General features: G+C 37.7%; 1 protein-coding gene across 1 annotated transcript in view; it reads right to left on the reverse strand.

The window, feature by feature from the left end:
- SNRK (SNF related kinase) overlaps positions 1-19,857 on the reverse strand; it is a 39,908-nt gene that overhangs the window by 5,110 nt on the left and 14,941 nt on the right. Inside the window, exons 4-6 of the mRNA XM_071429447.1 lie at positions 7,494-7,635; positions 4,394-4,606; positions 3,184-3,318 (exon numbers count right to left, since the gene is read on the reverse strand). Coding sequence (XP_071285548.1) covers positions 3,184-3,318; positions 4,394-4,606; positions 7,494-7,635 — 490 coding nt within the window. The remainder of the gene's footprint in view (positions 1-3,183; positions 3,319-4,393; positions 4,607-7,493; positions 7,636-19,857) is intronic.

The following is a 19,857-nucleotide window of genomic DNA, read 5'->3' on the forward strand; positions in this document are numbered from 1 at the left end:
CATCAGTTTCCTGCTCTCTGCCACGTCAGGAGGTCCAGCTGAAAGACAAGGGAAGGCTCAGACACCCCTTTGCTGCAGCAGGACTGCATGTGCAGAAGGCTGCACAGAAAAGGACCCTGAAGTGTGAGATACTGGTCTACACCAGGTTGCCTCCTGACAACTCTCTCCCCAGCTGTACAAACTTTGAGGAGGAGGCTGGACTAAAACCAGCAATAAACTCACCCAGCCTTGCTGCAGACTTTGCTTTGAAGCACTTGCATCACTTTTGCTCAACCAGCAGTGCCAGAAACCTCCAACCCAGGACCTTCCAACAGTGGGACCTGGCTGCCCACACACCTCCTAAGCCTGTGTGGTGCATTCCCTGTGTGGAGCCATGCAGGCTCCTGCCTGTCTCACTGGGAGCTGCTGGTGGCCCTCACCTGCTTCTCTCCAGTGGGGAGCTCTACCTGGAGGGAAGCAACAAAACCAGCAGCTCCAATCCAAGCTGCACAGACAAGAAGTGAAGCCTGGGCTGTAGTCTTCCTTGGTATCATGCTGGCACCCTCCCTTAGGTCCCAGCTGTCTCCAGAAATGCTGGGAAACACTGGCCCAGTTTGCTGATGACTTGTGCTCTGCTGTGTATTTTAAACACAATTGCCTGTAATTAACAAACAGGACTTAAATACGCTAGAAACATAACTACAAACATGACAGAAAATGAAGATCTCAATCTTACAGGAACTTGCCACGCTAAAAGAACAGACTGGTTTGTCAGCAAAAATAGGAAGAGTTCTGTAGTTGTCACAATAAAGAGCAAATATAGTATCTTACAGTACTGTAGTTGCCAGGCAATAAACCTCCTCACTACAGTATGTTTATCTCTCATAGCAGCCCATGTTTGCCTCTCTTCCCTTCTGCCTCTCCCTTTATTCCCAGTGGGCCTGAGGGGAGAGAGGGACAGAAAACAAGTTCCAGGTTGGAAGTAAGTTAATTTTTTTTTAATATTTTGAGGTCTCAAAATCAAAGTAATGCACTACTGAGTTGTCTTTTTTAAAAGGTCATTCTATAGAAACACTTGGAATTTAGAACCATCATGGAGGCAAAGAACAGCTACTGGGACCATAAGAGCAAAGGTTCCCAAGTTTGTGCAGATGTCTTTGTTATAAAAATTCATACTCCTAGGGCAGGCTACAGCTACTCCAACTTTACTAATTCATATAATAATTTAGATTCATTGAACTTTTTGTTCCAGTTTCTTATATAACTAGAGCTGCTCTTTACTGAATGAGTGACACTGAGGGAAAAAACCCCAAACAATTCAAAAGCCAACTTTATAGTTTTAGAATTTCCATTTGAAGGTGAACTCCAGGTCTTCCTCTAGAATAATATGTTTTATAAGTAATACTTAGTATTAGGCACATTTGATGGGATTTCTTTTTTCAAAGAAGCTACCATAAAAATGAGGGGATGATCCATCATGAGAGAACTGCTGAGTCCAGGTTACAGAGGTGAGCTCTCTAACACCAAGCTCCAGACCATTTATGTCTGCAGACCCCTAGATGCCTGCAACAGTAACTCTTCTCAAGTACCTGCAACCACCTAAGATAAAATTTCCTACATTAGTGATCACTGAGTGAATGATGATTAAGTGTCTTTGTCATCCCCAGGTGGGACTGCATTCCCACCTGTAACATTCATGGAGCATCAACTCCTAATTCAGGGAGACAGAATGGTATTCAGAAGAGATGCCTCTAAAACCTCAAGCCTGAATCCAAGGTGACAACCATTGGAGACTTAAACCTATTTTCCCAAGTGTGTGTCCTTACTCTGTAACAAGTGTTCATTTTTTTTTTTACATTTAACTTGAGGTAGTTGTATCTCACTTTTATCAATTAGGCCAAGGAAAACTATGACTGTGCACCAGAAGGACATGCCAGCATTTATTCCTATTAAATGATTTCACATATGACTTTGCATGGAAGTTGCACAGAGAAACTTTTGGAATGAACAAGTTATTTTGTCTTTTTCTCTAAATCATACAGATAAACAACACTGAAGGTGTTACTGGAGTTAGCAGTGCTAAACATCAGCACAAACACTTCATATTCTTTTCTCATTAATAAATTATATACTAACAATTGTTATAATTGCTAGTAGCAATTACCAGTATTTTACCTAAATGGGCAACTTTTGAAAAGACTGGAGGTTACAGGATGAAAGTTAATGAAAATGCCTCAGTACCTCCTCCATCTTCACTGGAACAATTGTCAAGATGGGCCAACAAATATTTTATCCAATACCAGCAGATCCCTAATGATCAACTCAACTCAGGAAAGAAAAACCACAATGTTTAAGAAAAATAACTGCTCAAAACTTGAATCCTCCAATATCTATGTGGAAGTGGAAACTATATTATTTGCCTTTTGGGTTGGGTGTTTTGGTTGGTTGGTTTTGGGGTTCTTTTTTGGTTGGTTGGTTTTTTTAAAGCATATTCCACTGTAACTGAGAATGTGGGATGCTTTGGTAACTGGCAAATGAACTGGCTGAACATAGCAATACCAACTAGATGCCAGAAGCCAAATTCTCTCCTTTTAGTTTTACTGTGTCACAAGCTGAAACTTGGAAAATCTCAGGAACCCTTACTGTTAAGTTTTTTTTATTCACGTTTTTGTCAAACAAAACCAATCTATTGCAGTATATTTAAGTGACTGATTGAAATGGTAAATTCAATAATTTTTCTTAGACAACAGGCACAGCAACTGACATGAAAAAGAACATAACCTACAGGTTAAATTTAGAGGGATTTCTCATTTATAACTAATTCCATATCAGCAGGTTTATGGATTATGCAGCTAATTTTTCTCCAGGGATATGACATAACACAATTTGTATGAGGAGCTGAAGGTCAATGAACAAGCCCTTTTCTAGGAGGTGTGAAAACTTGCCTCTTTAGGTACAGGCTTCAAATTGCCTTGTCATTTCCTAAGAAGGGTAGGAATTGAAAATATTATGTGCAACTGATTTCTGAACAGTTTCTGAAGTGTCTACAGCCCTTTGAAGACATTAAAATTTGCAATGAGTATTTTACTGTTTTCAAGAAAGCAGTACTTGAGAAATGTAATATTCTCATTAAGACAATTTAAAAAACAAACAAACCAAAAAACCCCAAACCCCTCCCAGTCATTTAGATTCCTAAATTCTCACCTGAACTGGGCTTTGATGTTGCTGGGGCTTGCAGATCTGGTCTGAATTTCCTTCTCTTGTTTTTCTCGCAGGATCCTTTCAGCTAGTAAGAAGTAAGTAGCAGTGATGTGATTGTATTTGTTAGTCTCCAATGCCCTGAGGAAAGTACAAAACATGAAATAACCCATCCATCAGTGGTTTCTAACAATTGGACATGCATCTTGCAGCTTGCTGTGCTTCCCATAACAGGAAGAGTGCCTGAAAGCAGGACTACCCATTTCTGATCTTTTGACAAGCATGCCTTAATTTTATTAAAAATAAAGAGTCAACAAGTCCAGCAATTTCAACTATAGTTAGGAGGAGACATCCTTAGAATATCATCCATCAAAAGTAAGAAATTATTTTTTATTTCACATTCTTTAAATGATAACTGTTTTTTATTAATGTTCTGCACCAGTGATGGGCTCTCCCACTGGCACATGCAACCACAAAGTACCAGTATTTGGTTATGCAACAAATGGAAGAAAACTTTAATTATTTTAGGGCTGTCACATTGAGTTTATAGCAAAAATAAGTTCATAAACCAGTAAGCGTCACTCAGACATTGTAACAGAAAGGCTGCCCCTGTTACACAGCTAAAAGCTTAGGAAGTGAGACTGCTGCTTTCCCTTCCACATAAACAGTGATTAACAGCTGAACACATTAAAAAAGGAAAAAAAATATTTAAGACCTCTTTCAATTTGGGGAATATTTTAGAAATTTGGCTGTATTATTCTATTAGAAGCATCTATACAGCTTTCTAGCAAGCTCCCTCAGTGACAGTGACTATGCATTACATAGACAAAGGGAATAATATTTTAAATTAACAAAGATTCAGATACACTGGAAATGTGCTAGGGGAAAAATGCTAGAATTTGTCCCCTTCAAATATGCATGAGAGATGAAGAACAAGCATGGATTCCAAAGCATTTACGTTTACTCAAGACAGCTACTGCAAGAATCAAAACACTGTTCCAACACATTTTCTTGAAGTCATTCCTAAATTTGGTTATACTTAAGTACTTCTGATCCCACAATATCCTATCACAGAGCAAGACTGCAATACTTTGCTTATTAACTGAATGCCCAGATATTTAAACACCAAAGTGGCCAAGGTTCTCAGGATGTTCTTGAATCAAAACCAAGAGGTGCACAAAACAAAGTGCATCCATCTAGGACGCTGCTGACTTACTCCACTATGGTGTCTCTGTCTGCGATGTCCCCAAGAACCATGCGCTGTATTATACTGTTGTGCTCCTCCTCAGACAGATTTTTGTATGATACAAGAGGAATATTATACTTGGTTGCAGGAGATGGATCAACTCCTTGGAGCCATGCATGGTTTTCAATCTCTTCCAAAGATGCCCTTCGCTTCGGGTCTCTCTGCAACATCCGTGTAATTAGACTGTGAATAAAAAATAAATCTAAACAAAAATGCACACAAAGTGTTTAAAAAAGCAGCTGTTTTAAGAGCAATGTTAGGAAGGCATTTTCTGCTATCAGGTCACACAGATCTTCTGAAGTCTCAGAGTAAACAATGTGATGGGAAACTGTTTAGTCTCAAAGACATTACAAATACTGCTAAACTGAAACAGTTTATTAAAACTATAAATACCATAAACTCTACAGTTTTCATTTACTGTACTTAATTAATCTGATTTTTCTCATTTATTTGATTTTAGTAGGTTTTATAGAGTAATTACAGGTCACAGGTGGCCTATCAGCTAGTTGGTAAAGTAATAGAAATGTGATTTTTTTATTATTGCTGCTGTGAACAAGTATATGGAATGGCAAGATAAACAGAAATATTTTATTCTGAAGTAACTATCAGAAATTTGAGTCTTCAGCATTCTTGAAAAAACTGTGATTTGTTCTACCCACATATAAAAAAACCTAAACCAATCAATGCACTCTCTGGGATGATGTAGGGACAAATCTACTAATGAGTTGATACTGAGATTTTACAAATGCTGGAAAGAAAGTGCATGAATTCCCCAAGTAAACAGAGAAAGAAGACTTCATTAGCACAGCACGTCTCTGTTCACTTACTATACATGGAAGATTCTTGGGGGAAGTATTTTTGGCTTTGCTCAACAAATATGGATATATGGCTTTGTTGCCAAGGTTACAAAGAAACTCTATTGCTCCAACATGTTCTCCAGTTCTCATATAGTGCTTTCTTTTCCACTGAATATACTATACCATGCAACTTCTGACTACAAGGCCACACACAAGCCACACAGTTAATCACAATTTTTTAATGTTTTTTTTGTTTGCTTTTTTTTTTCCTGTGTGAGATGACGTATGGATTTAAGAAGTGGATTTAAGAAGTTGGATTTAATCTAACCTTCTTAAAAAAATCTACAGTAAAAAAAGTCACATTTTATTAGCTGTGGTCTCTGCCCTTACCAAGAGGAAAGGCAGGGTGAGACATGGGACCCTTGAGTTTCTTTGCTTTTGTTAATATTATGACAGAAAGAGAACAAACTCCGTATTTAATTTAACTTTTTTTTAAACTACACCTGTAGTAAAACAGCACAAATACAGCACATGTGCCTCCTGCTTGAAGCTTGTTTATGCATCTCAATCCACAAATGCTTTCACTCCAAGAAGGAAGTTTAAGCATTCCCAGAATCTTTTCCCTAAGAAAACCTAACCTATAAAGGACCTGGGTAACTGGCTGTACATTGTTCATGCTTCATACAGAGAAAGCAGATCTGGACATGTAAGCAAGTCAATGTTAGCAAGTATATTAAGCAAAAGGCTGCAAAAGATAAGGTTCCTGGCCTCACCATGCAGCATCTCAAGAGATTGATTTGATACAATTCACTGATAAGAACTCCCTCTTAAACCTCTTCCTGTGTTGTACTTTAAACCTCTTCCTGTATGTGAAGCTCTTCAAGCTCCGAGCAGCTTTTCCATGTTACTGGAGGGTGCTAATGAGAAGACAAGAACACCAGCTATGGCACAGAATTACAGAATCATTAGGGTTGGAAAAGACTACTGAGAGCATCAGGTCCAGCCACTAAAATAGCACCACCATGCTCATCACTAAACCATCTTAAGTGCCACATCTACACTTATTTTGAATCATCATCACCTCCAGGCACAGTGATTCTACCACTTCCGTGGGCAGCCTGTTCTAAGGCTTGACAAGAAATTTTCCCTAATATCCATTCTTAACTTTGAGGTAATTTCCTCATCCTATTGCTTATCACCTAGGAGAAGAGACTGACCCCACCTGGCTACAACCTTTCAGGTGGTTGTAGAGAGCACCAAGGTGTCCCCTGAGCCTCCTCTTCTCCAGGCTAAACAACCCCAGCTCCCTCAGCTGATCCCCAGCTTCACTGCCCTTCTCTGGACACAATCCATAACCTCAATGTCTTTCTTAAGAGCTCAAAAACTGAACGCAGGGCTCAGGATGTGCCCTCACCAGTGCTGAGCACAGGGGATCACTGTCCTGGTCCTGCTGGCCACACTGTTGCTGATGCAGGCCAGGATGCTGTTCACCATGTTATGCATCACACTCCTGGACTGCACAGATGACAGGTAAGGAAAGGAATGATCATCATGACCACAGCTGTAACAGACTTCATTCTTTGGCAAGTAACAGAATTCTAGATGCTGCTCTAGTTTTTTTGACTGAACCAAATGCATTTTCCAAGCATTTATAAAGGCATCTGGTTCTCTGTATTGAAAATTAAAAGATACTCTACTGCAGATTCAAGAACCCCAACAAACATTTTAAAATAGTCTAAATGATGCAACTGGGATATATATTTAAAGGCCTGAAGGTCATTAACCAATAGGGAAGCATGGGAAATACTGGAACATACCAATTTAAAAGGCTCCAGTGAACACTGCAGAAAAACACATCAAAAGGAATTGTGACCCCTAAATGGATATGGTATTTCCAGACAAAGTATTTTTCTCCCTTGATAGCCTAGGATGTTAATTTGTAGTTGCAATTTCAGTAGGAAATGAGCAAAACTTGCTGTGTGACAGGTTTTGGTAACTTGATGTTTGGACAGAAATTGATAAGCAGCAGTACCTTCCTAACTCTTGTGACAGAATCATCTCAACACCACCTGGTAATTTGTCCAGGCAAAGAGTTGGCCAAAGCCAATCAGTACTGAGTAATTTCTTCAATTCTTTATAAAATGTATGACAACTGAGAGACATAAGAGTATCAAGGACTATTCTACACATTGATAATATAGTATGGGGAAGTCCCAAAAGTAATGCAAATCCACTTCTGTGAATGCTTCCAAGTTGTTTAGTACTCTACTTACTCTTTACATTCTTTGGACACATGAGGTGGCACCGTATATTTGCAGTCCATTATCATAGTCAGGGTTTCACTGTCATTTGCTTCTTGGAATGGTGGTTGTCCACAGACTAACATGAACAGGATGACCCCCAAACTCCATATATCTGCAAATATAAAGCACATATTTAAAAAACCCAAACTGTTGAGGATACAGACATAATTACCATCCAACTCACGAAAGAGTCCTAAATTGCATATTGGGGTGATTATTGAAATCTCTATTACGAGCATTACTTATGGAAATTGCAATTCCACTGAGTACAAAATACAGTAGGTTCATTACTGACAGCTTTTACAGTTTTTGAAGGGGGAAAAAAACCCCAAAATTCATTACTTCAAGGATGCATAACAGTTTGAGATGCATTAACACTTTTGACAGCAGTGTTAGATAAAGTTGAAAATAATCTGGTCACTTAGAAGGCAAGAATTCATTATCCTTTTGATAACAAGTAGACAGAGGTTATTCAAGAGATTTGAATTCAAAGCACATTCCTTTCTCAAGGACTTGCATAAACTGCTCTCTGTATTGTTTACATGGTACTCAGAATCACTGGGTTGGAAGAGACCTTCAAGATCATTGAGTCCAACCCAAGCCCTGACACCTCAACTAAACCATGGCACCGAGTGCCACATCCAGTCTTTTCTTAAACACATCCATGGATGGTGATTCCACCACCTCCCCGGGCAGACTATTCCAGTATTTTATCACTCTTTCTTCAGTAAAAAACTTTTCCCAAACATCCAACTTAAATTTCCCTCGATGCAGCTTAAGACTGTGTCCTCTCGTTCTGTCAGTTGCTGCCTGGAGAAAGAGACCAACCCCCACATACTCAATGAGGTAAGAAATTACAAAGAAAGTAATTTATTTCAATAAGACTGATTTTGCTGTTTTTCCTTCAGTGATGTTGTGTCGCTTTAAAACTTGGCACTTCCAATAGCAACTAAATAAGTTTACGTAAAACCAGCTTCTTGTACCAATTGATACTACAAAGTGTGGAGTAGTGGGTTTGAGTGCTGAGGTTTTTTAACAATATCCAAACATAACAATTAACAGTGACTTCTACTACACTCTGGGACTCTTCTTGTTTCCTTCTAATTCCTGCTTGTGTAAAATAAACATTTAACAACTCTCTTGCTCCCCAGTGGAATGGCATACCAAAAGATGAAAAAGAAGCACTTTGGGGCATGAAGCCCTGTAGTTGGTTTCTACTTAGTGTAATAGCTAATACTTAGTTCAAATCTTTATTAAGAGCCTGCCTAAGAGAAAATATTTCATGAGTGTCACTGCATTCAATAAAGGAAGCATAAATATTAAGAAATGCATCATACAGCAGAAAAATAAATAACTTGCTCCAATAAAATCTCCATGATCTTAAACTTCAGCTACAACTCCCTGCTCTGGGAATTTCAGCAGCAATTTTGGGTCTTAAACCCTTAACATGTTACAGATCTGTACCCAGTAAAACCAAACAGCTGAGAAATGACTGGGCAGGCACCTCCCAAAAAAGAGGGGAGAGCAGCCAGCAGCGATCTGGGACACAGAGCACACCAGCTTTTTCCTGGAAAGACTTGCAAGAGGGATCCACAGAAACTTCCTACTCAACTGTATCTTGTCATTCAAAATACTCAATGTACATTTCATGCTGAAGGATGGCTACAATTTTATTTAACAAAGTAAATCACACAAATTCATCCCTAGAAGAATTACTCAATTTGCTAGTTATGACCTATTCTTCTTATGGTTTAGCTGACAGGGGAGTAAGAACACTACATGGTAATTTTCTTTAGAGCTCTAATTTGTTTTAAGTGTATACTATTAAACTCAGACAACTATTGGACTTCTGCTGTGCTCACTAGGGCCTCAATCCTGTAAGTACTCAGCATTTTGAGGCTGGTACACCATATCATGCATACCTGCAAATTCAGCATGACCATCACCATGTTTACAGATTCAGTAAGTACTTTAGTACTTAGATAAGTTGATGCCAGAAAGGCGATGTTTAGGAATGCAGGACTTTAAAAGCCCTCACAAGACAGGGATGCAGTTTCACCCAAAAGGTCCACGTTTTATTTTGTAAATTTACAACTTACAAAAGTTGTCTTTCTGCTTGTTTAGTTTGCGTGCAGCCATAAAGTTTTGGTGTATTATCTATCTCCCATCATTCAACAGATTACAGATTACATTCAACAGATTAGAAAAACAGATGAGGTTTTTTTACAAGCACAAAAGACTGGTCACAGAAATGCATAAATTCACCTGTCATCTTTTTTAACTTTGCCTAAAATCTATGCTGTGATTTGATCTATCCTAGTATTCTGTTCAATACTTCCCCACAACAGACTAGAATGCTTCATGTGTCCTTTTAGCATGAAGTATTTTACAAGAGTCCACAGAGTATTCATTATTGCTAACTACATTTGCTATAATAAAGCAATAAATACTGGCTAAATGTAAGCCAAGAGAAAAAATACTGGGGAGGGGAGCAATCTAATTAGCTGTTAGTTAAAAATAAGCATATAAGAAGTTTATACAGAAGGAAAAAGACAGCAGTGTAAGAAATCAAGCTTAAAAACAGTAAGACAGTCCTGAGAAAAGGACAGCAACCAAAGACGAGAATTAAAGTTCCATGAAATTGCCATATACAGGAAACTCTACCAGACCTTGAAGTTTCAACTGCACTGAGCAGATACTGAACATATAGTTAAATATTTTCCATTACAAGAGAGCCTCCTAATTTATTTGCTATTTTACACACATGGCTTCTTCTCTGGGCTATGCATACACTTTGCTGTATTTCAATCTGAAAGGATATTTGTAATTACAGGTTTTAGTTTCCCAAAAGTTATTTCGGTAAACATGTATCCACACTTTCTTCATAAAAATAAAAAGCACTTTTTAGAAGCAAAATCCAACTGATTTTCTAAATGCAAAGAAAACCCTCAAGCCACTACTGCTTGCCATTATGCAATGTCCATTAGACATCAACCTTTATGTTTTGACAAATAAAACAGTAAGTACTGATTAGCCAGCACATAACAGAAAATTTTGTGTATTTTTTCTTTCACTAGTTACTTTATTTTAGTCTGTACCCATAGATCTTTCCAGATAAGAGCTGCAAATAGTAAAATGAGATGATTTTAATACAGCTGTATGAAAATACAACAAAAACTCTGGTTAATAATGAAATATAAATCACACACTGAACTGCTACCGTATTTCATTATATCACTAATGCTGTTTAATGCACAAAACATACACTAAAAGGGCATAATGTGTATGCAGAAAGTTTTTTAGAAACTAAAAATAGTGCTAAATACCATTTAACCTTGGCATATTATGTAGATATTCTCAGCCTCTCAGTGAAGAGCACTAGAGCAGCAACAACTACACTTTACCTCACTCTTATAAACTACAGGCAAAGCTTCCTATTATACTTTTCTCACAAATGTGTGCTTTGTTATCCTGCCAGCATAGCAGATGTTTATTCTGATGTGAGCAAGAAATAACACTGGACAGAAACAATTACATGGCTTTTATTCTCAGCCTATTTTTACAGCTGCAGCTGTAAAAAGCTCAACTTCACTGCACCTACAGCCAAGGTGACTAAAATGACTCAGCTTGCAGTGTCATGGACAAAGCTGAGCAGCCTCAGCAAAACTTAAAAGTCTACTAATAACCAGGAAGCAAGAAAAGAGTATGCCTGAGAAATTTAATCCCCATGTAACACTGAAAAATCACTGGGAGGCTTATAGCAGACCTTATTATGTCACACGACAGATGTCATCTTAGCAACACCTTCACAAGCCCTGCAATACCGTATTATAGCAAGCCTCTCATTTCTGGAAGCAGAGCCATGTGGATGTCTGCAGGTGTACTAAGACAACAGATTCAACAGTTCTGTCCTGCCCTTTCACATGCAAACTCTCCAAATACGGGGTTGATTTCTTGTCCCTTTTCTGTGCCACAGCTTAACCAGACCACATCAATTCTTTGCAGCTCCTCATGCAACTAAAGCCAACCAACCAGATGACTGATGCAGTGCCACCTTTAATGAATGAGGCTCTTGTTAACACAGCTGCACATTTTTCAGTCAAATTCAAAATTCAGAAATTAGAAAATATACTGCAAAAACACTTAAATATATAGCTTTGTTCTCTAAATATACAATTTTGTTCACCCATTTAATGTAATAATCATAGTTCATTTTGGAGAATTCTTCTATTCCAGAATAGTGTAATCTGGCTGAAAGATGTGGGATCTTTAAGTAGGGTTATCTTAGATAAGTTAATAAAGGATAATCAGATGTTACTTTATAATAAAGTATATTTACCACATTTTATTATTTCCCTAAGCAATACACAAAGCCATACACAACAGTGTTCAATAACAGAGCTTTGTCCTGTCACAGTGTCAGTGCCAGTTCTAGATTTGAGACCCTTAATTGAAGGAACACAAGGAAGAGAAGGGTTACAGAGACCACCTTTAAAATGCAGATTCAAACAATAATTTATTTTTCACAATTTCAAGTTCTTTTCCTACTCTAGTAACTAGCAATTAGCAGATGAAGGCTTTATGCAAACTGCTTATTTCTGTCTTTCAAAGGTCATCTAATTTGCGCTCTTTAGAAAACTGATGGAAAAGCAGAAATTAGGCCAAACATGCTGCATGCATTTAGCATTCTTAATCACCTGCAAAACTTCAAGTTGTTATAGTAAAGGAGGGCACAGTTCTATTCTGCAGTAGCCAAAATCAAGGTCTCTCAAAAGTCCTGTGAAGATCTCAAGATACAACTTAGCCTTTAAATTGGCTAACTTGAAATTGTCATTGCTATGACAAAGAATAAAATAAGAATAAAAGCAGTAGTAACTAGCTGCAGTAGAGAATATATTTTTTTTGTTTTCCAAGTCATTAAATAATCAGAAAAGGACCATGAACCATGACAACCAGGGCTGTGTATATGCAACTTCCTTACATAATATGAAGTCACTGCCATAGAAACCAAATTACAACATTAGCTGTCTGTGCTACGCCTGTCTTAAACACAGGGTGGTCAAACATCTGTCACGTTCAAGTTTGCACACTGCACTAAGGTTATCCATATTCATCTGCTTCACCATTTCATTGGTCACTTACTGCTTTCTGAAGTTTGTGATTTACTCCTAAAATAAGTACTTAGGACTTCAGTAAGTTACAACTTAAGTGACAGCTTCATATTCCCTCAAATTCCTACTGTTCCTCACAAGTCAGACATTTGTCACACTTTATATATGCTATATGAACTTGTGATTTTAAGCAATGAAAAATCCATACTCATTTTGGAATAGACACATTTGCATTTACATACATAATGAATTGAGTCTACTTACTGAAGTTGTTTATTTCAGACCTTGATGGGCAAAGGGTTGATTTTTTCCCTCCTAACTTAAATTTAGAACTGCTCAACAGTTTACAGTGTATATTGCTCAGCTGATAAGATGTATGTTTCTACATAAAGTCTCTTTCTTCAAAACTGACTTGTAATATTGAGTAAATTTAGCCAGGTTTTATAAATTTCTCTTCACATGATTTACTATAACAGCTGAACATGATAGTTATTTTCTACTAGGAGCCAGTTAAGCTAAAAGGAAACAAACTCACTTTTATGGAGATGACAGAAGTGTTTACATGCTTATTTTGCCCCTACAGAGGTATCAACAAACAGACTGTGGATAAATGAAGGGTGGAAATGGACCCCAATTTCCAGGATTATGGGCAGTGACTCTAACCACTGTGTTAAGGCACTGAAGAATGTTCCCCCTGCTGCTGCTACCTCTTCAGAGCACATTTCATGAAGAAAGCCCAATCCATAGAAACCTGCTAAATACAAGCCTTAGAAGAGATTCAACACACCAGCACTTCAATACCTAATTCTTGTATGCAAAGCTAAATAGGAAAAAAATCTATGTAAGATCATCAGTATCTCTGCACTCCTTCAGGGCTGGAGAGCAACTGGAGACCTGCAGACTGCTCTTCTGAGCTCAAGACACAAAAACCCCATTGTGAAGTACTTCATGTGGATTGAAGGGTGGAATTGTGATGGGCTCAGGAGCAGGTACAGGCTGGCAGCTCACGAGGACAAGTGGCAAACAGGCTTATAACAAGTTAGAATTCAAGAACCTGTTCACAGAATAGGTTGAGGGAAACTGAATGAATACTCAAAGTATAGCACAGCTTCACAGAACTGTCTGAAGAACCAAAACACAATTTAAGAGTAAAAATTCAAATGACAGGTGAAACACTGCAGAAAATGAGACTTCTACTAAAAATAGTGGTAAAACATTATATACAACAGTACAAAAGATAAAAGCCGGTATCATACCAGTGAATCATTTGAATGGTGCTTGTTGATATACTTGTGCTTCTAAAAGAGAGTAAGAGAAGTATTTCCACTCCTGTATAAGCTAGAAATCTTAAAAAGCTGCATCCCTTACATAAAGTCAGTAGTGAAAAGGTAGAGAATAATTGTGAAAAAAGAGTTCAGCATTTCTACATATCACAAGTTTTTACACTGCCATGTGCAAAGACTACTGAAAAATCTGGAATATGCTCAAACTGGACCAGTAAAATTTTAAAGTGTAAGAGTAAAGAATAAGGATTACTTTTTCAGAGAAACTCAGTTTTTAGCTGAGCTAACTATTCTTTCATGCTTTAATGTTTAATGAAAAAGGCTTTGCATAAACTTGTATATTGACCTCTCCAGTTCTCAGAGATACTACCATCTGTTAACCCAACTTTTTTTGTCTTTGTAAAATGGCATTTATTTTTCCCTTGCTGAAGGCTGAGGAAGAAAACATCCACAATCAAGGCTAACATTTTTTAACATGCAGAACGAGGGTTTTTCTTTGTTTTAAAGCAATAAAAATCCCATCTATATTACTATTAGTACACATAGCAGACAAGAGAATGAAGGGAAATCTTTTCCTTTCCTGTCCTGTCCCTCCAAAAAAAGAGCATAAACAGCAAATGGCATTTAGCAAATTATTTCCCTAATGAGCTTATCTGTCTGGTGAAACAGTCTGTTCTAAGTTATTTCACTTGACTAAGACACAATCATCAGTAACTAAGTCTTATCTTCAGAAGTGATTCCTATTCTCTTTCAGTCTGGCAGCCAGTACTCATACTCTGGAAGCCCCAACATAAGGAGGACATGGAGCTGCTGCAGTGATTCCAGAGAAGGCCATGAAGATGATCAGAGGGCTGGAGCACCTCTCCTGTGGAGACAGCCTGAGAGAGTAGGGGTAGCTTAGCCTGGAAAAAAAACCCCAGAAGGCTCTGGGGAGACAAGAGAGCTGGAGAGGGACTTTTCACATGGGCATGGAGTGCCAGGACAAAGGCTGATGATGGCTTTAAACTGAGAGAGGGCAAGTTTACATTGGATATTTGGAAGAAATTCTTCACTGTCAAGGTGGTGAGGCTGTCCAGAGAAGTTATGGATGCCCCATTTGCTGTCAGTGCTCAAGGCCAGGTTGAATGGGGTTCTGAGAAACCTGGTCTGGTGAGAGGTTCCCTAACCACAGCAGAGGGGATTTCATGATTTTTCCCTGAAGTCCATAGCATGGGTTTTGCTGGTTGAGTAAAACCCCTAAAATAAAAACAATTGGTTTTTTTTAGTTACTAATACATCTCAAGTTTCAGTATTTTAACAGAAAACACCACCATTGAAAGGTCATACTGAACACATGCCATCCTTTATTCCAAAATAGCCTGTTTTACTCCAAATCATAAGTTCCACATTTAAAAATATATTCTATCTCCTTTGATATAGTTACTGAATCTATATTAAAAAAACAAACTAAACCAACAATTTCTGCATGAATTTCAATACTACTGCTCCAGAAAATAATTAGCCAGAATAAAACCCAATATTAATTAGTTAAAAATAAAAGGAAGTTTTCTTCTTTATAAAATATGTTCTCAAAATCATTGGACATATCAAAGTCTATACAGCACATACAGCTATTGCACACATTTCACTGCAATGACTTTGGGTTTTTTTTGTATGTAAAGATAATTTGCTTCTGGTATCTTAAAAATTCTTCATGATTTTGGATGGACTATCTTTTAATACATTTTAGCTGTATAATGCATAATTTGTACTTTATTTAGAAAAAATTAACATCTGAATACAGCTTTACACATGAATGTAAAACTTGGGCATCTAGTTTATAACTAAGTAGTACACCACTGATTTCGGTCCCACCAGATCTGTTGCCAAATTAGTCAGCCACAGGCTGGAAATAATTAAGCTCAGTACTTGTTTGAAAGATACATGAAATTAAGCTTCCTGGCTGTGGAGATGTATTCATCATAACGAAACCTTGCTGCACAACAGCAGCTTGAAATACTATGAAAACAGTTCTCCCATGAACACAGCAACATGACTGTATCTCTGTATTTAAATTACAGTTTAGCTGATATAGCAGTAACTGAAGCCTATCTTGACAGCTTCTCTGTAGTTTCACTTGGATAAATTATTCTTTGCTTCATCCAGCAGTTTACTGGTGAATGCATGGAAACTTCTGCATAAAGTAATCCAGAACAGAACATAAATTATACTTCATAACTATTAGCTTGCTCAGATTTACTGAGAAGTTATCAGGGTCACAGATTCCCATTGTTCAGCCCATCACATCAAAGCTTCACTTCCAAATGCAAGGCTCCAATACTTGCAATGTAACATCCTCAATTTTAAGCACTAAAAATAGTTTCTGGTCAGTACAGGAATTAGATTCATGGGGAAAAAAAGAACCGAAGGATAGTAAACTGCATGAAAACTGAACTCCCATTTCATTAAAAATAAACTTCACTATTTGCATGCAATTTGCCACAGAACATAAATACTTTGTTATCCTCAAGACTCTGACTTTCTGAAAGTGTTCTACAACCAATTCGTTCTGTTTGCCCCTTCTAAAAAGTATAAAAAGTCAATTTCTAATCTGACTCAGTTTTTTCAGCAGCATGAGATACACAGCAAAGCAAAGTGAAGGCAGAAAAGTTTGGCCACTAACACCAGTACACTAGAGAAGACAGCAGGACAAAATACACCTAGTGTTCACATCAATTCCTTCTGTTTTGCTTCAAAAAACATTTGAAGCCAAGAACTAGAGTGTACAATTCTCCTAAAAATAGACTGGCAATGATGATGAATTTCAGTCAGAAGAGTTTCTCTTACACAGAAGGTGGAAAGTAAGTGAGCCAGGCAGAGCTGGTATTACCTAAATTTCCTAACTCAAGAGACAGGTCCTACCCCTCTCCCCCAGAACTCTTCTCCAAGCTCCAGATTCCTGCCCTTCACTTCCTGTGCAGCACCTCTTCCACTCAATCCTAAGGAAACAAACAGCTCTGCTAACCTGGCAGAAGTTGAGCCTGCAGAGAGCAGCTTTTCTGTCAGTTTTTGGCTAACAGTTTTCTGTCAAGTTAGCTGATAAAAGTCAGTTCACCAAAGGGCCAGCCACACAGCAGAGTGCAGCACAGGAGAAGGGATAGCTCTGCACAGATGCAAGCAAAACAGAAGGGGATGCACACCTTATACTGGAAGCAGCCAAGTATCACACTTTCAGTGCCCTTCCAGCCTCAAGCTCATTCCATAGTGTCTCTAAGTATAAATAGTCTGAAGTGCTGAAATATAACAATAAAAAGGAAGATTTTCTAAACCAAACAAGTAGAGAAATGCTGCTAATTTATGAGAACTTGGCTATAATCTGATTTTGAGCATACAGAAACTCCAAAATGCTACCAGGTATGCTCAGTTATTCAATATTCTTTATGATCTGCAAGTATCTTAAAACCTCATTTTTTAATACCAGTCAGTCAAATCTTATATTCAGTAGTTTTTAGTGCAAAAGGTTACTGTATATAGCCACAGGTTGACATTAATAATTCAATTTGAGAATAAAGCGTTATACACACCCAGGAACATCCAAACCAGCTCCACACAGGCCAGACAGGGTCACTGGGGCTAGCTGGCTATGCTCAAGCAACCTGTGAACATGGCTGAAGCTTGGAAACACTAAGCACACTCCAGCAACACTTTATTAAAGTAAAAAGTCCTTGCAAATACTTGATGCAAAAAAGAAAGAAAAGAATTTGGGTTCATTCCAACAGACACAAAGTGGGTCTAAAGGCAGTGTATCACCATCTCAGGAAAGCAGAGTGTATAACAAGGCCTCTGCTTCCTTCTGCCATCAAAAACATATGACTAGATAACAAATACTTGGTTTTACCATACTGACAGAAGATATCCAGGTCTGAGTTGTGCAGGCCCCTATCTAACTACTAAAGCAGCAGAAGTTATCTGCAACTTCCAGGGCAGCAGCAAGCTGCATTTGGACTACAAAGTGCCAGTTGAGTAGCACTGAGCTACAGTAGCCACAATATTCTTGTTAGTCATATCTTTTATGAGGAACATCTTGCCACCATTCTCTTTGTGTGGCTGTGATGACAAACTGCAATGCCAAGTAACTGTGAAGGTAACTGCAATGTTATATGTGTATTACATTTGTTATATGTGTATTACATGTGCTTTTCTAAAGGCCAGTGCTCAACTGTGCTAAACATACAAAATCCCAATGCTACAATCTGAATTTGCCCATTTTTCATCCCCAGAAGAATTAATTTACTCTGCAAATGTTTCCATGCATTTGCAAAATATCCAACTACAATAACATGAACTTATCACAAGTGTCTATGTCTTACTGTAGCCCACACAGCACTTCACACTTTGTAGAGATGCCAAGCAGTTAAAATAGAACCTGCCCTCCTCTGAAAGAATCAACTAGTCTAAAAAACTCCAACTAAATTTTATCACCTAGGAAAGAGGCAATTTCTATTTAATGATCCAATTTCTGTTGATGGTGGTAGAGCAAAAGGAAGAGTACTACCAGAAGCACACAGTTCTTTCTCATCTGTAGTTATCAGCTTCTAAATACTGATGGAGCTCATGGTATCACACCACTGCTCTAGACAGAACTCTGATCTAAAGTAGCACATCCATTGATTTAGGAAATGAACTTTATGTCCAACAACAATCCTCTCACTTTGATTGGAACAAATTTTAATTAAGTATGAAAAAACCATGGGAAATTACAAGCAACAGAACTTCTCATTATCTAACTCACTCAGCTTTTTGACAAGCCCTGGGAACATATGATCATTGCCCAATATTCCTCTTGCATCATTATAACTACAGCATTAAACACAAAAGGAAATGAGAGACCTAAATTAACTAGGCTCTTTTCAAGGGTGCAAACTTTCAAGTGACATCACAAAGGGCAGATTAATCCCTCAACTAGCTGAAACAGTTGTTTTCAAAAAGCAAGCTTTTCTATTCTCTTTATTAAGCATAAAACTTTAAAAAGACTTGCCCTAAATATTTCAGTTGTTTGTTGAAAGAAAATGTAAATTATCTTCCTTTATATACACTCATTCTAATATTATTCATAAGAGATCCAAAAAGCCACATTTGTGGCAAACTCTTTGGCCAAAAAAAACCCCATCATACACCCTGATCAGTTTTAGTTCCAATAATTTTTGCAATAATTTTGCATAAATAAGAACAGGCATGGGGTTTTAAAAACACAATGCATGCAAAGGTACTTTAATATGCACAGAGTGTAAGCAGGGGAATCCATTTCAATATGTCATTTTAGTAAACTGAGTTGGATTTCAAGTGGTCAGATGCTCACAAGGGGGCATGACCATGTCACTGCACTGGGGAAAGCATGACCTCCTTTTTACTAAGGAGTAACTTTTTAGATTGGTTCAGCTGTAATGTAATTTCATCCTAAGTGATGGAAGGATCTTTGCCATTGTCAGTCACTATTATTGCAATATTAATAGCCCCATTCAGCCAACAGTTGAATGAGCTCACAGCACTCCACCACTATTTCAAGCTATATATACACACCTTGCACATTACTGGCATCACAATGTAACTGATGAAATTTCTTTCTTGAAAATTTCTACTTTTGAATTTCTATATACTCCTAGCCCACAAGTACAATCTCATCCTAGTATGAAAGTTTATCTTTCAAGTTTAAGAAAGGTTTGCACAAGCTCATTTCTCAGTTACATAATTACAATTTTAGTGATAGATTTCCTAAACTTACATTTAAGATTTCTTTTGGGGGAAAGAGGGCTTTAAAGAAGGCCCTATTTCCCCCCCCCAACCTTTGTATTTAAAATATATAAATCATATTTAGAAAATTTGTATAGTGTATCTTACCTTTTTACCCATAGTTAGAAAAGGATAATCCAGACCCTTCAAGGTCATCATCTTATTGGAATC

This window comes from Agelaius tricolor, unplaced genomic scaffold (assembly GCF_023055355.1).
Source record: "Agelaius tricolor isolate 1412-34295 unplaced genomic scaffold, bAgeTri1.0.p SCAF_6, whole genome shotgun sequence".
Lineage (NCBI taxonomy): Eukaryota > Metazoa > Chordata > Aves > Passeriformes > Icteridae > Agelaius > Agelaius tricolor.